The 22440-nt window shown below is 36.2% G+C and overlaps 8 protein-coding genes across 11 annotated transcripts; 4 read left to right on the top strand and 4 right to left on the bottom strand.

Annotated features, from left to right (window-relative positions):
- The first annotated feature begins 70 nt into the window (after positions 1-70).
- On the top strand, positions 71-7313 carry LOC116772563 (brefeldin A-inhibited guanine nucleotide-exchange protein 1). Its single transcript, XM_032664791.2, has 3 exons — positions 71-434; positions 785-5658; positions 6696-7313. Exons 1-3 carry the CDS (start codon positions 311-313, stop codon positions 6837-6839), a joined length of 5142 nt encoding a protein of 1713 aa, XP_032520682.1. The 5' UTR covers positions 71-310; the 3' UTR covers positions 6840-7313.
- LOC116772564 (actin-related protein 2/3 complex subunit 1A-B) lies at positions 7076-9270 on the bottom strand. Of its 2 annotated transcripts, none has more exons than XM_032664794.2 (4): positions 9174-9270; positions 8974-9055; positions 8811-8906; positions 7076-8368 (listed from the first exon to the last, which is right to left on the bottom strand). In XM_032664794.2, the coding sequence occupies exons 3-4, from the start codon at positions 8881-8883 to the stop codon at positions 7323-7325; spliced, it is 1119 nt and encodes a 372-aa protein (XP_032520685.1). In that variant the 5' UTR covers positions 8884-8906; positions 8974-9055; positions 9174-9270; the 3' UTR covers positions 7076-7322. The 2 variants fall into 2 exon arrangements, with proteins under 2 accessions (XP_032520685.1, XP_032520683.1); XM_032664792.2 differs by having other exon boundaries at positions 8811-8892.
- Positions 9271-9519: 249 nt separating this feature from the next.
- LOC116772327 (translin-associated protein X) lies at positions 9520-10946 on the top strand. 2 transcript variants are annotated; one of them, XM_032664475.2, is made up of 5 exons: positions 9520-9596; positions 9676-9712; positions 9801-10023; positions 10096-10511; positions 10746-10946. In XM_032664475.2, the coding sequence occupies exons 2-5, from the start codon at positions 9700-9702 to the stop codon at positions 10925-10927; spliced, it is 834 nt and encodes a 277-aa protein (XP_032520366.2). In that variant the 5' UTR covers positions 9520-9596; positions 9676-9699; the 3' UTR covers positions 10928-10946. The 2 variants fall into 2 exon arrangements, with proteins under 2 accessions (XP_032520366.2, XP_032520365.2); XM_032664474.2 differs by having other exon boundaries at positions 9574-9592.
- Positions 10947-11213: 267 nt separating this feature from the next.
- LOC116772326 (aprataxin and PNK-like factor) lies at positions 11214-16039 on the bottom strand. Of its 2 annotated transcripts, none has more exons than XM_032664472.2 (7): positions 15810-16039; positions 15621-15692; positions 15181-15499; positions 14477-14784; positions 14015-14100; positions 11854-12017; positions 11214-11452 (listed from the first exon to the last, which is right to left on the bottom strand). In XM_032664472.2, exons 1-7 carry the CDS (start codon positions 15903-15905, stop codon positions 11262-11264), a joined length of 1236 nt encoding a protein of 411 aa, XP_032520363.2. In that variant the 5' UTR covers positions 15906-16039; the 3' UTR covers positions 11214-11261. The 2 variants fall into 2 exon arrangements, with proteins under 2 accessions (XP_032520363.2, XP_032520364.2); XM_032664473.2 differs by lacking the exon at positions 11214-11452 and adding an exon at positions 11483-11671 and having other exon boundaries at positions 15810-16038.
- A 175-nt stretch (positions 16040-16214) lies between these two features.
- Positions 16215-18075, top strand: LOC116772328 (oxysterol-binding protein-related protein 11). The gene is made up of 5 exons (XM_032664476.2): positions 16215-16556; positions 16699-16860; positions 17043-17140; positions 17331-17409; positions 17774-18075. Exons 1-5 carry the CDS (start codon positions 16365-16367, stop codon positions 17882-17884), a joined length of 642 nt encoding a protein of 213 aa, XP_032520367.1. The 5' UTR covers positions 16215-16364; the 3' UTR covers positions 17885-18075.
- A 278-nt stretch (positions 18076-18353) lies between these two features.
- LOC116772367 (uncharacterized) lies at positions 18354-18992 on the top strand. The gene is made up of 2 exons (XM_032664533.2): positions 18354-18527; positions 18789-18992. Exons 1-2 carry the CDS (start codon positions 18463-18465, stop codon positions 18952-18954), a joined length of 231 nt encoding a protein of 76 aa, XP_032520424.1. The 5' UTR covers positions 18354-18462; the 3' UTR covers positions 18955-18992.
- A 66-nt stretch (positions 18993-19058) lies between these two features.
- Positions 19059-22286, bottom strand: LOC116772366 (cytochrome c oxidase subunit 6B1). Its single transcript, XM_032664532.2, has 3 exons — positions 22147-22286; positions 19723-19806; positions 19059-19305 (listed from the first exon to the last, which is right to left on the bottom strand). The coding sequence occupies exons 2-3, from the start codon at positions 19800-19802 to the stop codon at positions 19137-19139; spliced, it is 249 nt and encodes an 82-aa protein (XP_032520423.1). The 5' UTR covers positions 19803-19806; positions 22147-22286; the 3' UTR covers positions 19059-19136.
- LOC116772364 (serine/arginine-rich splicing factor 4) lies at positions 19833-22136 on the bottom strand. Its single transcript, XM_032664531.2, has one exon. It carries the CDS (start codon positions 21875-21877, stop codon positions 19976-19978), a length of 1902 nt encoding a protein of 633 aa, XP_032520422.2. The 5' UTR covers positions 21878-22136; the 3' UTR covers positions 19833-19975.
- Positions 22287-22440: the final 154 nt, after the last annotated feature.

Here is a 22440-nt window from a genome sequence, read left to right as displayed (position 1 = left end):
TCTTATTTTTTAAAATTCTATTTTGTAAAACTTTATTTCATAAAATCATGAACGCATTCTTACGGGTTACGATTGACATGTTTGTGATGAGGTGTGAGTCGAAATATCCCCGTTTCGCTGAAATGAATTCACGCAAATCGCTAGTTGCATAGTTTTGTGATGTTACATTTACATTTTAATCGAAAGTGCAAATAAATCAATAATATTATCAGAATAGTGCCTCAATGTACATAGTATTTAATGTCTATGGAAAAACCTTATAATTAAGTCGATTCCGATCGGAACGAATGGAGTGATAAACATTATAACGATGCAAACCAATCCCAAAACTAAAGAAATGTTTATAGTCAGAGCTTTGGAAAAGATATTAGCAGATAAGGACATAAAAAGGTCCTATCACAGCCAGTTGAAAAAGTCATGCGAAGTAGCGCTGGGTAAGTCTCCATTTTGATACAATGAATAATATTATGGTAACATATTTATACTTTATAAGTAACATCTACGCTAATTGAATTAATACTTAGATAAATTTATAATACGAATTGCAAGAGAATGTGAAATAATTGATGACCTTGGTTGGGTGTAGAGTAGTGGGGATAGTGCTCTTTTATTATCATACTTTGAATAATAATAGCTTGCTAATCATTATAATAATAATTTTCAAGAGACTGTCACTCTAAATTCAAGTATCTTATATATCAGCAATGATGAGTATGTATTATTAAATTGAATATAAGACAACTATAGTATTGTATTTATGAAAAGAAAATAATTTTTATTTTAGAGGAAATAAAAACTGAGCTGAAAAATGGTGGTCAGCCAGAAACATCAGAGAGTCCAACATCAGGAACTTTACCACTACCCAAAAATGATGCATCAAATATCATCACTGCTGAAAAGTACTTTCTCCCATTTGAACTGGCCTGTCAAAGCAAAGCAGCCAGGATAGTTGTGACTGCACTGGACTGCCTTCAGAAATTAATTGCATATGGCCATCTCACAGGAAATATTCCAGATTCAACTACTCCGAGAAAATTGTTAATAGATAGAATAGTTGAAACGATTTGTAGTTGTTTTAATGGCCCACAAACTGATGAAGGAGTGCAACTTCAAATAATCAAAGCTCTTCTTACTGTGATCACCAGCCAGCATGTTGAAGTGCATGAGGGTGCAGTACTTCTAGCTGTCAGAACATGTTATAATATTTATTTGGCATCTAAAAATCTTATAAATCAAACAACCGCCAGAGCTACTCTAACACAAATGTTAAATGTGATATTTACTAAAATGGAAAATCAAGCTTTAGAGTCGGAAGCTAGCAATTCTAACCTAGCACCAGAGACACAACACAAAATTCCTAATGGGAATATTTCAAGTGATGGGACATCCTGTGCAAAAAATGAGGATAATAAAGTAGAATCTAGTGAGAAGGAAGTTGATGAAGTGCTAGAAGCTAAATTAATAGCTAGACAAATAGTGGATTCTGTCATAGATAATGCCATCTCAATAGCAGCAAAGAAAACCGTTCAAGATGTGAGCCAGAATGGACCTGAAAACAATGAAAACCCACCTGACAGTCAGGACAATGTCAGTATTTCCCAAGAGAGCAATGGGCACCTTCACCCTGATACAACAATAGCAAGGATTCCATCACAAGAAAGTGTAGACGTTGCTTCAGAGAATGACACATCAGTTACTGCTAAATTCACTCATGTACTACAAAAAGATGCTTTCCTTGTATTCAGAGCTCTTTGTAAGCTCTCTATGAAGCCTTTACCAGATGGTACACCAGATCCAAAATCCCATGAGCTGAGGTCAAAGATTCTTTCTCTTCATCTGTTGCTATCTATCCTTCAAAATGCTGGCCCTGTTTTTAGAAATAATGAAATGTTTATAACTGCTATTAAGCAATATTTATGTGTTGCCTTATCCAAAAATGGAGTCAGTTCTGTACCTGAGGTCTTTGAACTTTCACTGGCTATTTTCTTAGCCTTACTACAAAATTTTAAAGTTCATCTAAAGATGCAAATTGAAGTGTTCTTTAAAGAGATTTTCATGAATATTTTGGAAACTTCAAGCTCCTCCTTTGAACACAAATGGATGGTAATTCAAGCCCTCACTAGAATATGTGGTGATGCCCAAAGCGTTGTCGACATTTATGTTAACTATGACTGTGATCTATCAGCTGCCAACCTATTTCAAAGACTAGTTAATGATGTGTCCAAAATAGCACAGGGAAGACAAGCTTTGGAATTAGGTGCTACACCAAACCAAGAAAAGTCTATGAGAATTAGGGGCCTTGAATGCCTCGTGTCAATACTAAAATGTATGGTAGAATGGAGCAAAGAGTTATACATCAATCCCAATATGCAAACTACATTGGGTGAGAGACTGGTTAAAGAAGACACTGATCATCAAAGTATCAAATCTCATGGTGGATCGAGCCTTAGCTTGGTTTCAACTGGATCTAGTAACATTGGCAACCGAGAGACCTTGGATTCACCTGAACAGTTTGAAGTTTTGAAACAGCAAAAGGAAGTTTGGGAAACCGGTATTGATCTGTTTAACAGGAAACCAAAAAAAGGAGTTACATTTCTACAAGAACAAGCTTTACTAGGAACATCCACTAAGGAAATTGCTGAATGGTTACTAACGGACGAAAGACTTGATAAAACGTTCATTGGAGAATATTTAGGTGAAAATGATGATCATTCTAAAGAAGTTATGTATGCTTATGTTGATTCTATGAAGTTTTCTAACATGGACATCGTAGCGGCTCTGCGACATTTCCTGGAAGGTTTTAGACTACCTGGAGAAGCACAAAAAATTGACAGACTAATGGAAAAGTTTGCAGCTCGTTATTGTGAATGTAATCCAAATAATACACTTTTCATGAGTGCTGATACAGTTTATGTACTGGCATTTTCTATAATAATGTTAACAACAGATTTACACTCCCCACAAGTAAAGAATAAGATGACAAAAGAACAATACATAAAACTTAATAGTGGTATCAGCGACAACAACGACTTGCCGCGCGAATATCTGTCTCAGATATATGACGAAATAGCAGGACATGAAATAAAAATGAAAAACGTCTCGCGACCGGGCAAGCATATGATAGCGAATGAGAAGAAACGGAAATTTATATGGAATATGGAAATGGAACAAATATCAACGGCTGCTAAAAATTTAATGGAATCTGTATCCCATGTCCAAACCCCATTCACTACTGCGAAGCACGTTGAACACGTTCGACCAATGTTTAAGATGGCCTGGACTCCTTTCCTGGCTGCATTCTCTGTCGGTCTTCAAGATTGTGATGATCCCGAGATCGCGTCTTTGTGCCTGGATGGAATAAGATGTGCAATACGTATCGCGTGCATTTTCCATATGTCTTTAGAGAGAGATGCATACGTTCAGGCTTTAGCCAGGTTTACACTATTGACTGCAAATTCACCTATAACGGAAATGAAAGCAAAAAATATCGATACCATCAAAACCCTTATAACTGTCGCTCATACCGACGGAAATTACTTAGGATCAAGTTGGCTCGACGTCGTTAAATGTATTTCGCAACTGGAACTAGCTCAACTTATAGGCACAGGAGTTCGACCACAATTCTTGTCTGGGTCAGGCATTAAACCGCAACCAGATTCCCTGAAATTCAGCCTCATGTCCTTAGACCCTAGTGTTAAAGAACATATTGGTGAAACAAGTTCTCAGAGCGTGGTAGTCGCGGTGGACAGAATATTCACGGGATCTACGAGACTTGACGGTAACGCTATTGTTGATTTTGTCAAAGCTCTTTGCCAAGTGTCTCTTGACGAGCTAAGTCATCCTACGAATCCTCGAATGTTTTCCCTTCAAAAGATTGTGGAAATATCTTATTACAATATGGGTCGTATCCGTCTTCAATGGTCGCGAATTTGGCAAGTTTTAGGTGACCACTTTAATAAGGTTGGTTGTAGTTACAACGAAGATATAGCATTTTTCGCAGTAGATTCTTTACGGCAGCTATCCATGAAATTTATTGAGAAAGGTGAATTTGCAAATTTTAAGTTCCAAAAAGACTTCTTGCGACCGTTTGAACACATCATGAAGAAAAATAGTTCACCAACTATTAGAGATATGGTAGTAAGGTGTATTGCCCAGATGGTCAACTCACAAGCACCAAACATTAAATCTGGATGGAAAAACATTTTTTCAGTATTTCATTTAGCTGCCAGCGATCAGGACGAAGCAATCGTTGACTTGGCGTTCCAAACTACTGGCAAAATCATTACGGAATTATATGAAAAACAATTTCCGGCTATGATAGACTCATTCCAAGACGCTGTTAAATGTCTATCCGAATTTGCCTGCAATGCTAAGTTCCCTGATACGTCCATGGAAGCGATAAGACTTGTCCGATCTTGTGCGACGGCAGTGGGAACGTCTCCACAGCTGTTCGCGGAGCACGCCGGCCTGGAAGGCGAACCTGGTGCTCCTGAGGTAGACAGGGTGTGGCTACGAGGATGGTTTCCACTATTATTTTCACTGTCGTGCGTCGTTAGCCGTTGCAAACTTGACGTTCGTACACGGGGACTGACGGTCCTCTTCGAGATTATAAAAACTCACGGCGATTCATTCCGTCCGCATTGGTGGAGAGATTTATTTAATATATTGTTTAGAATTTTCGACAATATGAAGTTACCTGAGCATCAATTAGAAAAGAATGAGTGGATGACTACGACGTGCAACCACGCTTTGTACGCTATTGTAGACGTCTTCACGCAATTTTTTGACATTCTAGGATCCCTTTTATTAGAACAGCTATATTCACAACTGCACTGGTGCGTGCAACAGGATAACGAACAACTCGCGAGATCTGGAACAAATTGCTTAGAAAATCTAGTCATATCAAACGGAACTAAATTTAACGAAGAAACGTGGAGCAAGACCTGTCAAATTATGTTGGATATATTTAATAGCACGCTACCCACTACACTGCTCACATGGAAACCTGACGAGAACGAAGACAGCGAACACCAGAACGTGCGCCACGGTATATTGAAGAAACCACAAGGTGGAGACGAAGTGAAGTCTTCGAACCGTGTGTTCAACAGTCTGTTAATCAAATGCGTAGTTCAGTTAGAGTTGATTCAGACAATCGACAATATAGTTTTCTACCCTGCGACGTCTCGAAAAGAAGACGCTGAAACCTTAGCCTTGGCTGCTGCCGAATTGACCGGAGGAACTCCTGGCACCGAACAAGAATGTCAACGTGAAGAACAAGGGATGTACAGACTTCTCAGCTCACCACATTTATTACGACTAGTCGAATGCCTGATGTGCAGCCATCGATTCGCTAAGACTTTCAATACAAATAATGCGCAAAGGAATGTGCTTTGGAAAGCTAACTTTAAGGGTTCCGTGAAACCGAATATGTTGAAACAAGAAACGCAATCCCTCGCATGCGTCCTTCGAATATTATTCAAGATGTATAGCGACGAAGCGCGGAGAAGTCACTGGCCTGCGGTCCAGAAAAGCCTCATCACGATATCCTGTGAGGCTCTAGAATATTTCGGTTCGCTCACCAACGAGGCGCACCGGGATGCTTGGACTTCTATTCTTCTCCTCATTCTCACACGAATACTTAAAATGCCAGACGAACGAGTGAGTATAAAACCAATAATTATTTAACTTTATTATTTATCAACTGCTATACTATTTTATAAACTTTACGTTTTATTGAGCTTACATGATACAGAAACCTGATTGCGGTTATTTGATTTGGGGAGCAGAAAGTACGATACATACATTATACAGCTAGTACATGAATAAAATATTCTTAATCTACTGTAGTTTATAAAAAGTCAGTTGAATCTATTACCACTAAGGGAACCTTATCCTTTCATATATATTAAGAATGTTTAGGTACGTCAGAACGGTTTAAGCTCTACACTCTGCAGGATATACACACGGCTTAGCGTAATTCTATCATTAGTTATGCAATATGCACCGTGTGGAAGGATCCAAGACGTATTATATTCCACATCACGTAGACAGCGCGGTATATTCTAGTCACACATTAAATATAGCCCCAATTAATATATACGAATCCATATATTATACCTTGCTCACAATCCGGCGAATTATCGCATGTTGTAAATAAAACAGATAAGATGGCGGCCATGATGTTAGACGGATTGTTAGAATTACGACGTTGGTGTAGATCCATATCTTGTTTATATTAAGATAAAGGATTAGATTTCATTAAGATTCTTATAACTGGAACATTAGAAATCCATTTCGTTCACTTAATGAAGTTATGGCAGCTATAAAAATTTTTCATCAAATTACGAAGTAACCGTCCGATATTATTTTTAAACACTTTATTTTCCGATCGATTCCCGCATTAAAAGGAAATTTAGGAGCTTGCTTTGGATGTTTTTTAAAAAGCTAAAATTACTTTATTTAATTTATATTCAGCAACCTTTTTCATTTGACACCTGTTAACCATTCATTCATTTCATCCCAAAAGATTTCGATATTTATTAGCCAAGTTTGTGTTCAACAAACATCCACTGTGAAAAAATTAAGCGTCTCTTTTGGCTGTCTACATATTACTTTCCTATTAATTTTATCATACATAATCATATAATTAGAAACTAGGCATGTTTATATATAATAAATTGTACAAAATGTTTCAGTTCGCTGCCCACGTGTCCAGCTACTACCCCATGTTATGCGAGATCACGTGTTTCGACCTGAAGCCGGAGCTCCGCTCGGTGCTGAGGCGGGTTTTCATTCGTATAGGACCCGTCTTCAACATCGTCAACGTCAACACGCAATAAACCGCTTTATTCCTATGGCCTTATAGACTAGAATAACTTAAGATTAGATATAGTCTGCGGGGAAGCACAGAGGAATGAAAAATGTTTGGATTTATTAAATTTTATTGTAATGACAGCGTTCGGTACTTCAGTAGTATTAAAAGTGATCTATCATATAGGGTAGTGTTATTATCTAATTTATATAAATTATTATTGATTGTGGAAGTTTAAAAAATTATTTGTATAAATCATAGATGTTGTACGTAAAATTATAGTTTATTCTGTATATTTGAGGTTTTTACAATAATGGGAACTGAATTCACTCACTGCTGCTCGCTTGTATTTCTTTTCCGGCTAGACTGATCAAACTGTGATTGTGATGTTGCTCACAGCTTTCCATATTTATTCCTTTAGTTAATGAGTGATTTCAGGACTCACAAGCAAAACTGATTATATTATCACTTATAAATAAATATAATAATACATTTAGAAAAATGCCTTTGATTAGAAAATCTTCAGGGATTCAATGGACTTCTCGAGGGAGACCAAATCCCAAACGACCAGCTGACCGTCTAGACCAGAAGTACTGAACTTGACAGCATTAGCCTTGGTACCCTCGTACAAATTAATACTGGTTATAGCATTTTGATGTATGGAGTCCAAATAGGTATCATTGGTTTCAATACGAGCTTGTCTATCCAACGACTGGAACTTCTTCATAGCAGATAAACCACCAGACTCTTTCCTCTGAGTATTGTCCAACTTTGCAACAAACTTAATCTCCCCTCCGTCATGGCAGTACAGTAATGGAATGCAGCTATGGCCTGCCACTACCAAAGAATTATTTGAGATCCAAATGCATCCTAGGAATGGTAGATATTCAGTCCTATGCTTGATAACAGCCCTTCCATTAGAAGCGTCGGCTACATTTATAGAGCTGTCATGACCCACCCAAGCAACTTTGTTGCCATCAGCAGAAAAGGAAACACTATGCACCCATCCATTTCCAGCAGATGGAAACTCGGCCAATAATTGACCTAGAGGCAACTTAGACCCCCAGACATTAGGTCCAGGTTGATCCTCAATATCCTTAATATAGGCGGAAAAAACTCTTACTTTAAAATCAGTCGAGCCAGCAACCAATAGAATATTATTTGGATGCCAATCTAAAGTGGTAACAGTTGAGCGAATTGGTTTTTTAATATGTTTAGAGACCCACCAATTATTTTCCTTTTCAAAATAGCAAATGGATATCAGGCGAGCTCCAGAGCCAACTGCAAATTTGTTTTCCATCGGAGACCATTTAACACATGTTGCTGCTCTGTTTATACGCAACAACACCAGGGTAGTAGTCCACTTCCCATCTTCACTTTGGGTCCAGACATAAGCATTACGGTCCACAGAGCATGTTACAATCCTGTTAGTATTCGGAGCCCAGTCTATTCCCATGACCCTCATATCATGTTCCACCAGATTATTAGTTTGCTTCCATTCATTTCCCTCCTTCTGGTAAATATGCACTTCATTGTTATTGGGAGAAAAAGCGATTTCTGTAAACAAACGAAATATTAAAAATTAATAATTTTATAAAATAAAAATTAATATCTTTATAAATTTAATAAAATATTTCAATTACCTTACCAAAATTGTTATAAGATAAATATAATAGTAAGGAAAAAGCTATAATTTCAAACTAGTTCCAAAATATATTAATGATACTAGCCAAAGGATTTAAAACACACTACTCCTTCAGGACTGTGTTTTATTACCACTGAACATACAATAGATATAACAAATCTCTGACTACTCCTTTGCATTGCAGCTATTTCATAAAAATAAAGATATCCAAAGCTCTACAAAGCTCCTGTATTTGTTTATACAGTTCTTTTTAAACTAGGACCAACTATATATATTAATATTTTCTCAAACTCTTTAGAAACAAACATCAAAATATACCCTTTTAAATAAAACATAGCAATCGATAATACTCACGATTTCTTTCCTTATTCCACGCATGACAAGTTATCGGGGCGCATGAGTCACCTAGTGTAAGCGTTTGTGCCATCCTGATAGTCTGAAAGTAATAAACTTTCGTTTAAATTAATATACAATACCAGTAAACATTAAACATTGCAATTATCGAACTAATTGTTACCTCTATTATTTAACACGAAGTAATAACTTATTAGTAGCGTTGAATGTTTGATTCGCGGACTCTGGGCAGTCAACGCGAATATCTGCAAGACAAACATTTAATATATAATTTCATTAATGATAATTAGATGTGCATGTCTCTCACAAAATTGCCAATTAAGTGTATATTAAAATATAAATAGCTTAAAAATATCTACTAACTCGTTCTTCAACTTCGGTAGGCAATAGGTATACTTCAGACTTCTTAGCAATTGACACTTGACAGAAAAAAAGCCCTGAAAGTTACTAGCCTTTAAAATCTATTCTCTAGAAATCTATAACAACTATAACTAAAACGGAAAAAATATTTTTAATAAAACACTAACCATTTTAAACACAGCTTAACTTTGATGCAGTTAAAATTGATATAAATACAGTTTATTAAGTCAAGAATTGTTGAGTTATTAATTGACTTGGACATAATAGTCCGATAATATTCTAAACTTTATGGCTTGTTGACCTAGCTTTTTTTTATTTTATGGCGACCTAGTTTTTATTTCAGAAAAATATGTTTACTTAAAGTTAATTATAATATTTTGATGCTGTCAATCTCATCTCGATTCTCGTTTTACAAGTTGACATTAAGTATTAACTACTGTTACTACTAAACAAGCTTAAAATACACATTTACTACTTTACTAACTTTAAACATTATTTTCAACAGAACTTAATAAATTCTTCTTGCATAATGTCAGGAAGAGGTAAATAAATTATGAAGCTAATATCAGAATCTTGAAATTTGAATAGAATACGATTTTCATACAAAAATATTTATTGTTTTTGTTTTAGGAAGGCAACGCAGCTATCGGCAGCGAAATAATCATACTTTATCAAAAGTCGCCAAAGAAACTGCCAACTCATTACCAGCGGATAGTCCAGTTCTGGTGATGTTTAAAGACATAGCTGTAAAGTTAACTGATCGCCAGGACAGACACGAAAGACTTGTAAAACTTTCGAGGGATATTACTATTGAAAGTAAAAGAATAATCTTCTTGTTGCATTCTGCAATCACGTAAGTTTGTCCAAATAAAATCTAGAAGTAAATTGTATTATATCATATTCTGAATTTATATACCTATCCTAGTACAGAATCTTCAGAGAAGGCTGTTAAAGAAGCAAATGAACGCTTGGATAAATTAATAAAGGGACCAATCAAAAGTATTGGATTTGAGTTGGAACATAGTCCAGCATATTTGCATTCCCGAGCTGTCACAGCTGGTTTCCAGGAGTACATAGAAGCAAGGACTTTTTGCTCAATAATGGAGAGTAAAGTTATTATAGGCTGGTCAGAAGTGCAGAAAGAATTTACTTATGACATCAAAAATGATGATTCTGAGAGGTCTTTGGTCACAATGTTACCACAAATTGATTATATGTTAGGACTTGCTGATCTCACGGGAGAGTTGATGCGTAAGGCTATTAACAGTATCTCAAGTGGCGACAGTCATGAATGCTTTAGCGCCTGTCAGTTTGTAAGGGATCTTTATACTGGTTATTTAGGTATGTTTAAAACCTATAATTTTAAGTACAGACCAATTTTAAAATGTGCAATTGAATTAGTCTTATAATGAACTAATTGACATATTTTCATTTTAATTTTTAATTCTCTATGACAACACTAAAAAACATGCTATCATACTTTATAAGTGGAACAGAAATATTTACATTTACTTTTACTTTTTACATGTTTGTTTAAAAGGATTCCTTTTAATTTAACTGAATATTTTATTCTAGGCCTTTTTGGGATGGGTAAGGATCTAGCTCGTAAGATGACAACTACTCGTAATAATGTTAACAAGGTAGAGGCAGCTGTATATGCATTACGTGTGAGAGGCGGGGAGGCACCCCCGCTGCTCCTGATACAAAGCAAACCAGAGTGGGATGTTGATCACTCTGACGATGAAGGCTTCTATTAAACCTTGTCCGACTATTGTCTACACTTTTTTATTACTATCTTAGTCTGTAATGTATGGAGATACATTTACTTTTAAAAAACTGTTGATAACCAACTGAGTGACTTCCATTGATTTAAATAATAAACTATTAATTGGATTGGAGACTATTTCAGATAAAATGCGAAATAAAGTAATAAAAGTATAGACTTTACAAATAAATAAATATTTGGATTAATTATAGAATACTCTTATACTACATTAGTAATTATTAAAATTAATATCAAATTTCGAAAATAAAAGAAAAATACATTTTTAATGTAACAAAATTATATTTTTACTTAAAAAATAATGAATGTTATATATAATCATCTGAATAATTGGTATTACTATCGGGTTTCCACTCGTCAGATTCATCTGTTCCGTATGGATCTTCAGGCTCGGAGTCTGAACCGACCCAGTCAGGTCTAAGAACCGGTTTCCGAACCCTTTTGCTGGGCAGATCTTGTGGCACATCATCCTCGTCAGGTGCCTTCGGCCTTCGTTTCCCTGTCCAATGAGTGAAAAGAAAACAAAATGTGCATATTTATTTTTATTAATTCTTTGTTAGGTACATGATTTCACTTAAACACAGTCGACATTAGAATTCGTAATCGTGATCAACGCTGTCTCCGTCATCGTCCACGACCTCGAAGTGATCGTCATGGAAATTGACAATGTTCGCGTTCACGTATATTACATTCCCAAACCGTTCAACCACTCGTATACCTGAAAAAGGTTATAACCAGCTATACGATAAACATTAACGTGGACCTCACCACGTGTGGATAAGGCAATAGTGTAAAAAAATTTTTTGGGGATATTTTTTGTGCAATATTAGTGAAGAGGTTATTGTTTATATTGTGTGTTGTCATTAATGAGAGTAAGTAATAAAATCTTATAAACCACACCTGGTCGTGGCGGTGGCAGGACCCCTGGTGGATGGTCGTTGGTGCTCCAGTGCATGAGGTTCCGTCTCCTGCAGGCGGCCCCATAAGGACAGACTCCTCGCGCACCTACGCCCCAGTCGGCATCCTGCGGGTGACTGTACTGCTCCAAGTGGGTTGGGTTCCGCCTGGAATATCACAGTTGTTACACATTTTCGTTTTCTTGATAATATATTACATAAACAGTATACGTCATACAACAGATAAATACAAAATTTTAATCAAGCTGCACAAAATTTATTCCATTAATTTTACGTTAAAACTTTATGTCACGTTTTATAAGAAGCAAAACATAATCCCAGAGGAAACAAACGTCTCCAAAGACCATGCCATCTAAGTCAATAAGTATTACGAGATGACTAATAATAAGTCTGTCGTAAATTTGTACGCGGTAGAAGTGGGAGGTATAACAGCTTAATCTGTCTAAAGCCTACTAAAAGACTTCTGCCTGTCCAGAACTATAACATCAAATCATTCTGAGAACGTACTCCGAAGGCAGCCCTAGTAGGTTCGTTTCAAATTTGGTAAGGTAGAAAGAGGCTTGGACAATGGAGGTGAGCGTTTAACGCGCATTAGATAGTGGCCCCTGAAACCTAACCTACACCTGGGTCGCAAGTCCCAGGCACTGTTGAAGCTCCTCTCCCTGCAGCGCGATAGTGCAATGGAATTAATGAATGAATCAATGGAATGCTGAGAGGTTTCGTCTCTTTGTTATTATAATTCTTAGTATCACTATAAGAGTAATTTGTTATTGGTAAATATTTTTTTATAAATACTAGTACTAAAACATCTGTTCATAAAATTGGCATAAAATCATCTAGGATTAAACGTAAACAGTTCGCGACTATGACTTTGTTTTTTGGAAAAGAACCCAAGAACTAGCAGACAAAAGTAGCAAAAAATACTTGGAAATGAACATGAGTGATACAGAGATGATGACAAACTCAATTTAAATTCAGATTTCATTAGTTACAAACAAAAACGCGTCTTTATAATGTTTAGATAGTGCTTGATAAAGTCGTAGGGGATAAATGCACTAGCCGGATTTCAAATTATAATAAAAAAACAACCCCAGCCAAAAACAAACTGTATCTCTTATTGTGGGTAAATTTTCGTGGACATCTTGCCGAGCTGGTGTATGAAGGCACAAGGGTGTCAAATGTGGATGATCAGAAAACCCATAGCCTCGATCTTCTGCTGACAAAGCCAGACAGATACACCATCGAGGTCTCACCTCCGTTGGGAACCACTGATCACAAGCTCCATGGTCAAAGATAAATGTTTTGGTACAGATCAGCAGCTTGTAATGAGATACGTTACTTCTTTGCGTCTTATCCTTGGTTCCCTACTGAATCCATCGAGATTCGCGGACGTTATAATGTATGTATTATTCGAGCCAGTCAGACGGAAAAGCACAGGCATTTACGTATCTTTCCTGAGTAGTTGTTCGAAAATACAATGCACCGACGGTTAGTTTCACAATGAGACTCTTTGAACAAACTATGTATGTACCATGTTTGGCAGACGAGTCTTAAAGAAGTTTGTCTAATTCGTATTGTCCCAAAAATCTCTACTGACGGTAGAGATTTTTGGCCCCTAACCAAAGCGGACGAGACACTTCTGTAACTCCTGACCACCTCCTCTGGATAAACGTGATGAGATAACAGCTCATACGTCACAAAGCACCACCATTACTTATAAAATAGGTACTGAAAACTCTGCGTAGTCTTCATGTGGAAAAACCTAGGATTCCAGAAGAAATTCTAGCCATAGTGATGAAAACCTGTACACTTGTGTTTTTTCTTGTTATAACAAAATTATACTTTAATGATAAGAATAGCGGCTAAAACTTGTCAATGTGGTGGGGAATGTTAAATTCACACATCAGACAGTCTCTAAATTAATGGATTCCAGACAACTTTGTGAAATTTAACGGCATCAATACACAAATGTGGCTTTTCATCCAACTCCTCACTTGGGATACGCTGACTACCTTTAGTTATTAGATATATTAAAATATCTCCATATTTTTGATTTGAATTGAATTTTTATAAATAGCCTACTAAAAGTGAGTATAACAAAATAACAACATTTTTCTGAATTCTATGTAAATTATAAATCATACCTGTAACATTGTGCACCAAACATGCATCTTTCCCTTGGCTTTGCAGGTTTGACTGGCCCTTGTTTATCATCACACTGAGCTGGTTGCTTCAAAGCAATCAAAAAGTAGACTTAATAAGGTGAAAAACATTATGTATATAAATATATTTACATTTAAAGTATCGTTTCCAGATTTACTATATAATATTTTACCCATACTTTACAGCAACCATGATCATGGGGAGACGAGATAAAAGAGTCTCTCAGCTAATTAAAAACAACACATGGTTAAAAAGTATTAAGTTGAATCCCATATTATGTCCAAACCCACCGTTCCATTCACATGTGTTGATGCAAAAATCTTACATATAATAATAAAGAGATTTGGTTTACTGTCACTCTGAACTAAGGAGGCAGTTTTATCTTTTAACTGCAGTTAGGTAATCATAACAGTTCCATTTAGATTATTTCAATAGTAAAATACCGTATCATCTGTACTGCAGCCTGGTTTCACACCTGGTTCCGTATTATCCTCAGGGATTGCAGGTTCATCTTTTACTGTTTGTTCAGTTTTCATATTTGGTTCATCTTCAGTATTTTCTTCAGTTTTTATTTTCTTTGCTTCACTATTGTCCAGACTGTGTGGCCTTTTACTCGGTGATTGTTTGAAATCATCCACTTTCTGTGTCACCGACTGTGTATCATCTGACCCGTGCAACTGCTCTGCTAAGCCACTCCCCTCACTCGGGCATACACAGTTGTTTGGTGCACCTACTCCATTGTCTGTGTTTGCTGCAAAAGGGAACAAAATTTTTTTAGTTAAAAAAGTTTTTGTATTAATATTTATTGCAATTTAACTTATAATCAAGAAGTATAGGCGGTACCACCTTGCTGTGGTCAAATTACTGCAGCTCAAACATGAGCTGGCTCGACTGGGGAGTACAATCCTCTCACAGAAGATCAGTGTTAAGTAATCTTAAATGACTGCTTTTCGTTCGATGAGTGAAAGAGCTGGTTGCCCTTTCCCTTTCTCCACCCTTACATCTCCCTTTTCTCCAATCAAGGGTGGCAACACATCCGCAAAACTATATTGCAGATGCCCATGGGTGATAGTACTACCTCCCATCAGAAAGGCCTTCCGCTTGTTTTCCCCCTTGTCGTAAAAAAATATATCTTAGATTCACCTACCTAATACAGATGGTGATTCAGGTCTAACATTGGTATCTTCACTGTCAGTACCACTCAGATTTATATTAGGCTGTACATTTTTTACTTCACTCCTTGTTTCACATCCACCTTGTTCCAAGCACAACTCTTCAGTGTCATTTTCAGAGTTAGCTTCGGTACAATGTTTACTCTCATCATAACACACAAGTATTTCAAACCAATATGAGTCAGGTAATAAGCCAAATCTGTCACCATTGTTTAGAACTGTGGTGTTATTTAGTTTAAGAATCTCAGTTTGTGTGGATTGCTTCTTTTGAAAAAAGCAAGGATTTAGATGTAGCTGTGAGAAAAAGTAAGATATAGTGACTATATTGAAATTTATAAAGAGTGGGTAGAAAAATATGCATGAATGTTTAAGATAATGTATATTTGAATAAAATAAGCGATATTGGTTTACTTACAGATTTAATTGTCAATGAGTCATCAGAAACGATAATCTGACCGTGTTCTCGTGATATCCTTTTATCGTTACACTGGAATTAAATATTTTAGAGGCTGATATAATGTCATTGATATAAGAATATATTCTAATGTAAAATATATGTCCTTTAGTATACATATATTGTATTTACTGTTTAAACTCCACTTACATCAAGTAGTTTTCCTCTACCAAAAACATGTTCACCTTTGGGAAGATTTATTTTGCAAGGAGATATTGTATCCGTACGAACTAATTTTATAGTCATGACTTTATTTTTTCTTGTCTGTATACAGCACTGGTAGAGAAGAATCCGAGTTGGAAACAATATTAAATATTTTGTAAATAATGTTTTTCTTTTGAAATCGCAAGGTTCGTTTGACAGTTGACTGATTAAGTTACTATTGAATGTTTATTATTGTTTAAAAACTTTTTTCTTTATAAAACTGTATTTAAAAAAAAAACCGATATTGATGTAATGTTTTTAATGTTCATTGTTTAATTTAAAAAAAAAAATATTAACACACTAACTATATTTCTGCACGTTTTAAATGTGTCCCAGTTGTCATATTTAATGATTTATTTAGTGTCATATATTCTAAATCCATCAATATTTTTAATCCTCCTTAACAGTTGCCTGTTTTGTATTGTACATTATAATTTTAACAGACAATCATGTGTGAGTATTAAAATTTGGCACCTTTTAGAGCAGTAGGCAAGCAAGGCTATGAAAATGATTAAAACCTCAAGCCTAGGATCTAACCGGCCACTTTCTGGACAATTGTATAAATACACAAACGTAGTCAAAGGCTGGCAGCAAAGATGGTTTGCTGTAGACCCTGAGACTGGTGTGCTATCTTATTATTTGTTTGATGGCCCTGGAGACACGGTACAGCCGGGTCAACCGGCGCGAGGCGAGGTTTGTTATTACAAAACATAAAATATTAATACCTTTATAAATACAAAATGGAATTGAAATTTTAAAACTGTTTAGAACACCTTAATTTAATAAGAATAAATACAAAATGATAACGAAAATAAAATAATTTTCTACTGATCAGGCACATTTGGCAGCAGCTGTGATTTGCCCAAGCGATGAAGACTCCCGCACTTTCACAATCAACTGTGCCTCAGGAGACATGTTAAAGCTTAGGGCCACTGATGCTCGAGCTCGCCAGGAGTGGGTCAATGGACTTAGAGCTATTGCAGAAATACATACCAAGGTAGTTAAAAATTTAATATTTTATAATTTAATATAGAGAGTAATTATATTTAGAGTTTATTTGTAAGGAAGCTCTATCTGCTATGAAATGTTCAAAGTACCACTGTTTCATATTTTTCTATAGTTTATATTTGTTTTATATGTAAAAGAAACTCAAAAACCAATCTCTTTATGTTTGATTAGGCCATGGGTGCCAATCCTCCACTACAACCAAGGGAGCAGCTGGCCGTTCATGATGCTATGGCTTCAGCGAGGCAACAATTACAAGCTACTGAGCTGAGGTAGAAATCCTTAATCCTTATAGAAATGACATATTTCTACATAGGGTATTGATACTCTTTCTACATAGGTTACTACAGGCAGTTTTTATCTGAAGTATATTATTTGTATCTGTAATAAACTTTTGTTAAAATTTACTGGCATTGATATAAAAAAAATTATTTAATATCAAATGATTGTAAAATATTTCAGTGATGCAGCTTTAGCAAGAAGTATTGAATCGTCTGACTCACCATTCCCTCATACAGATCCAGATCTGTTGCTGTTAAAGGTATCAACTGATTACCAAAATCAATATTATTCAACTCCGTCCATTTTAATTGCATACAAAAAACAGTATATATTTTTTAATTATATATCTGTTAAATAGTCATCCACATGGATTTGTATATTACAACATGTGAATCGGTGAGGTATTATTTTCTCACTGAGATAATACCTTGTGTTATCTTCAATAATACTATTAGTAAAGATAACAGTAACCCTTAGGCGAGATAGTGCTGACAACCTTTACATGAAATTTTTAAGAGTTACCAGTAAAAAACTCACTATCAACTTACCTTCTTATAAGACTTTCACCTAAAAACTTTAAAACTAGTAATGTTTTGTAAGGTAGTTGCCAAATATTATTACAGGCAACCTCAGCGGCCAGTATGCAATGCTTGCTCCAGTGTCTTGGGATCTTACTGCGCCAGCAACAGTATGCAACACTCAGCATCTCAAAAACATCCAATAGTGATCACTAGTCTTCTTGCTATTTGTAAATAATGTAATTAAATACTTATTTAACAATAAATGTATTGTTTGCGATTAGATTTTTTTTAAGAAAAATAAACTTTTACCTAGAATGTATTTCCGAATTATAAAGTGACGTGGCGAAAAAAATGTAGGAACCTTAAAAAGTTGTTTCAGATTAAATATTTTATTATATGATTAAGGCTACTTTTATTTCTTTAATAGACACCTGACATTGTATTAATTACTACCTACTTAGATATAATTTAATTAACATTTTTATAAACAAATAAATATATACACAACAATATTTGATTACTAAGTTAAATAATAAATATTTAAATTGCCTGATATTTGCGTTTATAGCGTCGTTATTTTTGTTTTTTTTTTTATAATAAGCAAAATTTTACAATATTATATCAAACATATAAAAATAGGTTTTAATACATCCAGTTTAAAAAATAAATCCTTTGATTAATATCTGACAGACATAATTCTATTGGATTCGGAAATGCAAATGTTTTACTGCAGCCTTTAAATTTACTTCGGTGTTTTATTTGAGTTTTTGCTATAATTTTTCGTATCAGATATGTGTGACCAGGAGTTTAGAACATTACGTATCGACCCTCGATATCCATTTCAGAATCAGACGAAGTGAGTATTATATTTTCTTGCCAACTAAAAAAAATTAGTTTCATTTGACAATATGTACTAAGAAAGCCTCATTGCAAATCTACATCTTTATTTAGTTAAAACCCAGCAGACACTATCCTTTTCATATGGGTACACGATAATTGACATGTTGCTAATTATAATGTTTTTTTCTATCGCCGCACGCCAAGGACATTAGAAATCTTTATCCAGAACAAGGCATTGAGATAAAATATTGTTTAACAATATGGAAGTTATTTCCAGGGCGTGCTACGACAACTACTGCGACTATTATAAATGCACCCGTCTTTTGGGCGATGTAGACGATTGCAAGATATTCAAAAGATACTTCCAGACTATCTGCCCCAACTTTTGGATCGAACACTGGGATGAACTCCGGGAGAAAGGGGCTTTCCCTGGACCCATTTAACACTTTAATTTTCATTAAAAAGCTCTTTTAATTATCTATTTGTTTATTTACTTTTCTCAACGTTAGCTATCATAGCCGTAAACAATAATGGAAATAAAACATAATTAAATGTAACTCATTTAATCTATATCACGTCTATCTGAAATAAGAATTATAAATAAACATAGCTAAGCCAGCACCCTCTAGATCCTGCCGGGGAACGTGCCCTCGGAGCGCTGGGTGTCCCATTTATCAACCCATTCATTGGGGCAGAGTGATTTGTACACACGCATGAAGTAGTTGCAGGGTTCGTATTTTTCGCCGCGGACCTTCTGGCACCGGTGGAAGTCCAGGTAGCTCTGGTAGCAGTGCCTTGAAGTAACATTATTCTTATTAACACACCTGACACCACTCTTATTAAACTTAATATACATATTATTGTGAAGCTTTAAGCCAATTACAGTCATCAATATAACATGCTGTCAATGTTAGTAGTAAATAATATATACATACATACATATTTTATGACTGTTATAATACAGAGGTGTCAAAGAATATTGTGGTCATTAAATGAAAAATAAAATTAAATATAATCTAAAGTAAGGTTCCAATTAATTCATAGAGCAGGAGATACTATTTAAACTTACTTCCGTTTTGTACTATGCTTTGAAAGGTCTTTGTATGTAATGTTTACATTAGTAACAAATCATATTCAATAATTGGAGACCTCTTTGGCGAATACAGCGTTCTTCATCTTCAGCTTGATAAAAAAAAAAAAAAAATGGTTACCTTGTCTGATTCTGGTTTGGGAAGCGCGGATCAAAAGGTGCAGTTTTGATGTCGCTGGGTGATTTGATCATTTCAGGCATTTTACTGTAACCAAATACAAACCAAGTAAGTCATTTTAACAATTCTTTATTTTGTGTCATTATAAAATATTCTAATGGGTTTAGACAGGCATACACATAAACATAATACAGTAAATTAAATTACATTAAAAAACTACACAGGCATGGAAGCCGCAACAAAATGTTAACCTCTGTCATTTGACAAGAGGCCTAGTCTTTCTCTCCTCCTGACACGAAGTTTCCCTATATTTCTTAACTTCTTGCATATAAAGAGACCAAGCGTCTTTGGGCGTGTTGTCTACTGTTTGTTCATCTATAGCTTTCGCTTTTTTCACCAATCCTGTTTTAAGTACTCTCCCCCCTCTTCTTTTCCCTATAAATGGTAAAACAGGTTTCTTGATGGCAGGTTTTGTTTCAGTAGCTTCAATCTTCTTAGTTTCTTCTTGCATCTTCTTAAACATTTCCAGAAAACTTCCATCGTTCTTTATTGGTATCGGTACTGGTTTGGACTTCGAGGCTGACGGTAATTGCATTACTTGTTCTGGTGTTGGTAAAAGTTCAGCGAAATTCGGGCCTTCCACTTCCGGTGGGACTCCATACTCGATATCGTCCAGTGCCGTAGATTCGACCGCACCGGGCGGCGGTCTTACTTCCTTAGGTGGAGATTTCAGCCGCTCCATTTGCCTACTTCTGTGCATCTTCCAAAACCTTTTTCTGTCTGCCACTGTAAATTGACCCCTGCGTTCATCTTCACTTGCAGTGCCACTGCGACTACGACTACGATTGCGACTGCGCGACCGGGAGCTCCGAGATCTGGATCTAGACTTAGACGTCTTAGAACTTCTTGATCTTCTCGACCTATACCGAGAACTAGACCGACCGCGAGAGTCGGATCTTTTTTTACTTAGAGATCGTTCCCGTGACCCGCAGCGACTTCTTGAGCCGGGTTTGGATTTACGTCTCGTACGACGTTTTGAACGTGACCTAACAGAAGAATCAGACGAATGGCTTGAGGAAGATCTGCTGGGAGATGATTTCGGTGTGAGAGATCGCTTTCTTTTGCTACTTGGTGTTAGAGATTCGGAATGCGATCTCGAACTAGGAGTAGCTTCTCTTGCATAACTCCGAGGGGGAGTCACGGAGCTGTCTCTCGATTTTTTCTGTTGAACTTTTGTTTTGGAACTTGATTTTTTTTGTGGAGATCGTTCAGACTTTTTATTTACAGGTGGGCTTTTGGAATATCTATCAGATTTTTTTCTTATTTTTAAAGAGTCCGTGGATTTATTTCTAGGCGGCGTGAAAATTTCACGCTCTCTCCTGTCTTTAGTCTTGGTGTCTTTTCTGGGCGCAGAGTTCTTTTTACCTTTAGATTCCTTGTCATACTTATATTTTGGAGACCGACATTTACCGTTTTCATAAGACTTAGACCTGTTCCGGGACTGTGAAGTTTTATTGCGCATTGGAGGAGTCAATGAACGATCCTTTCTACTCGTTCCAGCTTTTTTAAAAGATCTATCGGATCTGGCCGATTCTGATGATCTCGACTTTCTTGATTTCATATCTTTTCCAGGTGACCTAGAGTATGATCTAGATCGGTAGCTTGACCGGTCACTCGACGAATACCTTGAACGTTTAGGTTTGGAGGTACTACGTGATCTTCGCCGTCTCATATTCTCATAACTGTCTCTTTTCTTCGAATACTCTCTTTCCCGTCTATCGTAGGGCGATACGCTTCGGGACTTTGATTTGTAGGACGGACGTCGGCGATCGTAGCCACGACTTTCAGGAGAAGGCCGAGACCTCGTCTTGCTGTATTCATAACCGCTCTGGCCTTGAGATGGATAAGCACTACTAGAGTTGTAATAACCCCCATCGGGCTGGTAATAAGCGGAATCGTAACCATAACCGTAAGAGGGAGCACTGTAAGAGTGGTAATCGTATTGAGCAGCGCCGTAATGAGAGTAGCTGGCCCCCGTCCAGGGGTCGGTGGTGGGCACGGGAGCAGCGAGCGGAGGGCCAGGCGGCGGTGCGTAGTCCGCCTCGGCGCCTGGCGGCCCGCCGTCCCAGGAATCCGCATCACCGCGGTACGAGGACATACTTATAAGAGCCTCTTCGCATAACCTGCGGCAGTTTGTAGGTATGCACACACCTACAAACAGAATAACTTTTCGGTGTAGAAAACAACTCTGCGTTCTCCGTTTTAGTTAATTCTCGCTTATTCGATTGATGTTTCGTTGAAAGTATATTTTGAAACAAATTACGTAATACGTAGCCGTAAATGAAAATAATGATTTGACAAAGCATGCGTTACATATAAAGCGTGCATTATTATACACATGAGAAGTACCTTAATACTTAGGCTTACCTTGTAATTATTTAAAAATACGTTTAACTCAGAAATATGGATCTACGATTAGAAAATGGCAGCGAACACATTCGCTTCATAAAATGTAGAGTATAGACAATTTGACAATAGACAGTGGTATTCCAGATAACACGTTAAATATACCTTTTGTTAAATAAATGAACATTATTATTTTGTCATATACATGGAATTTTTGAAATTATAAAACTTATTTTTAATAAATTCTGAATTTATTATATTATTCTAAAGATTTTAAAAATTATGTGATATATTGTGAAATATATTTTGTTTTAA

The sequence above is a fragment of the Danaus plexippus genome, chromosome 12, assembly GCF_018135715.1.
Source record: "Danaus plexippus chromosome 12, MEX_DaPlex, whole genome shotgun sequence".
NCBI lineage: Eukaryota > Metazoa > Arthropoda > Insecta > Lepidoptera > Nymphalidae > Danaus > Danaus plexippus.
The sequence above is the reverse complement of the archived record's forward strand: the minus strand, read 5'-3'. Positions and strand labels throughout refer to the sequence as shown.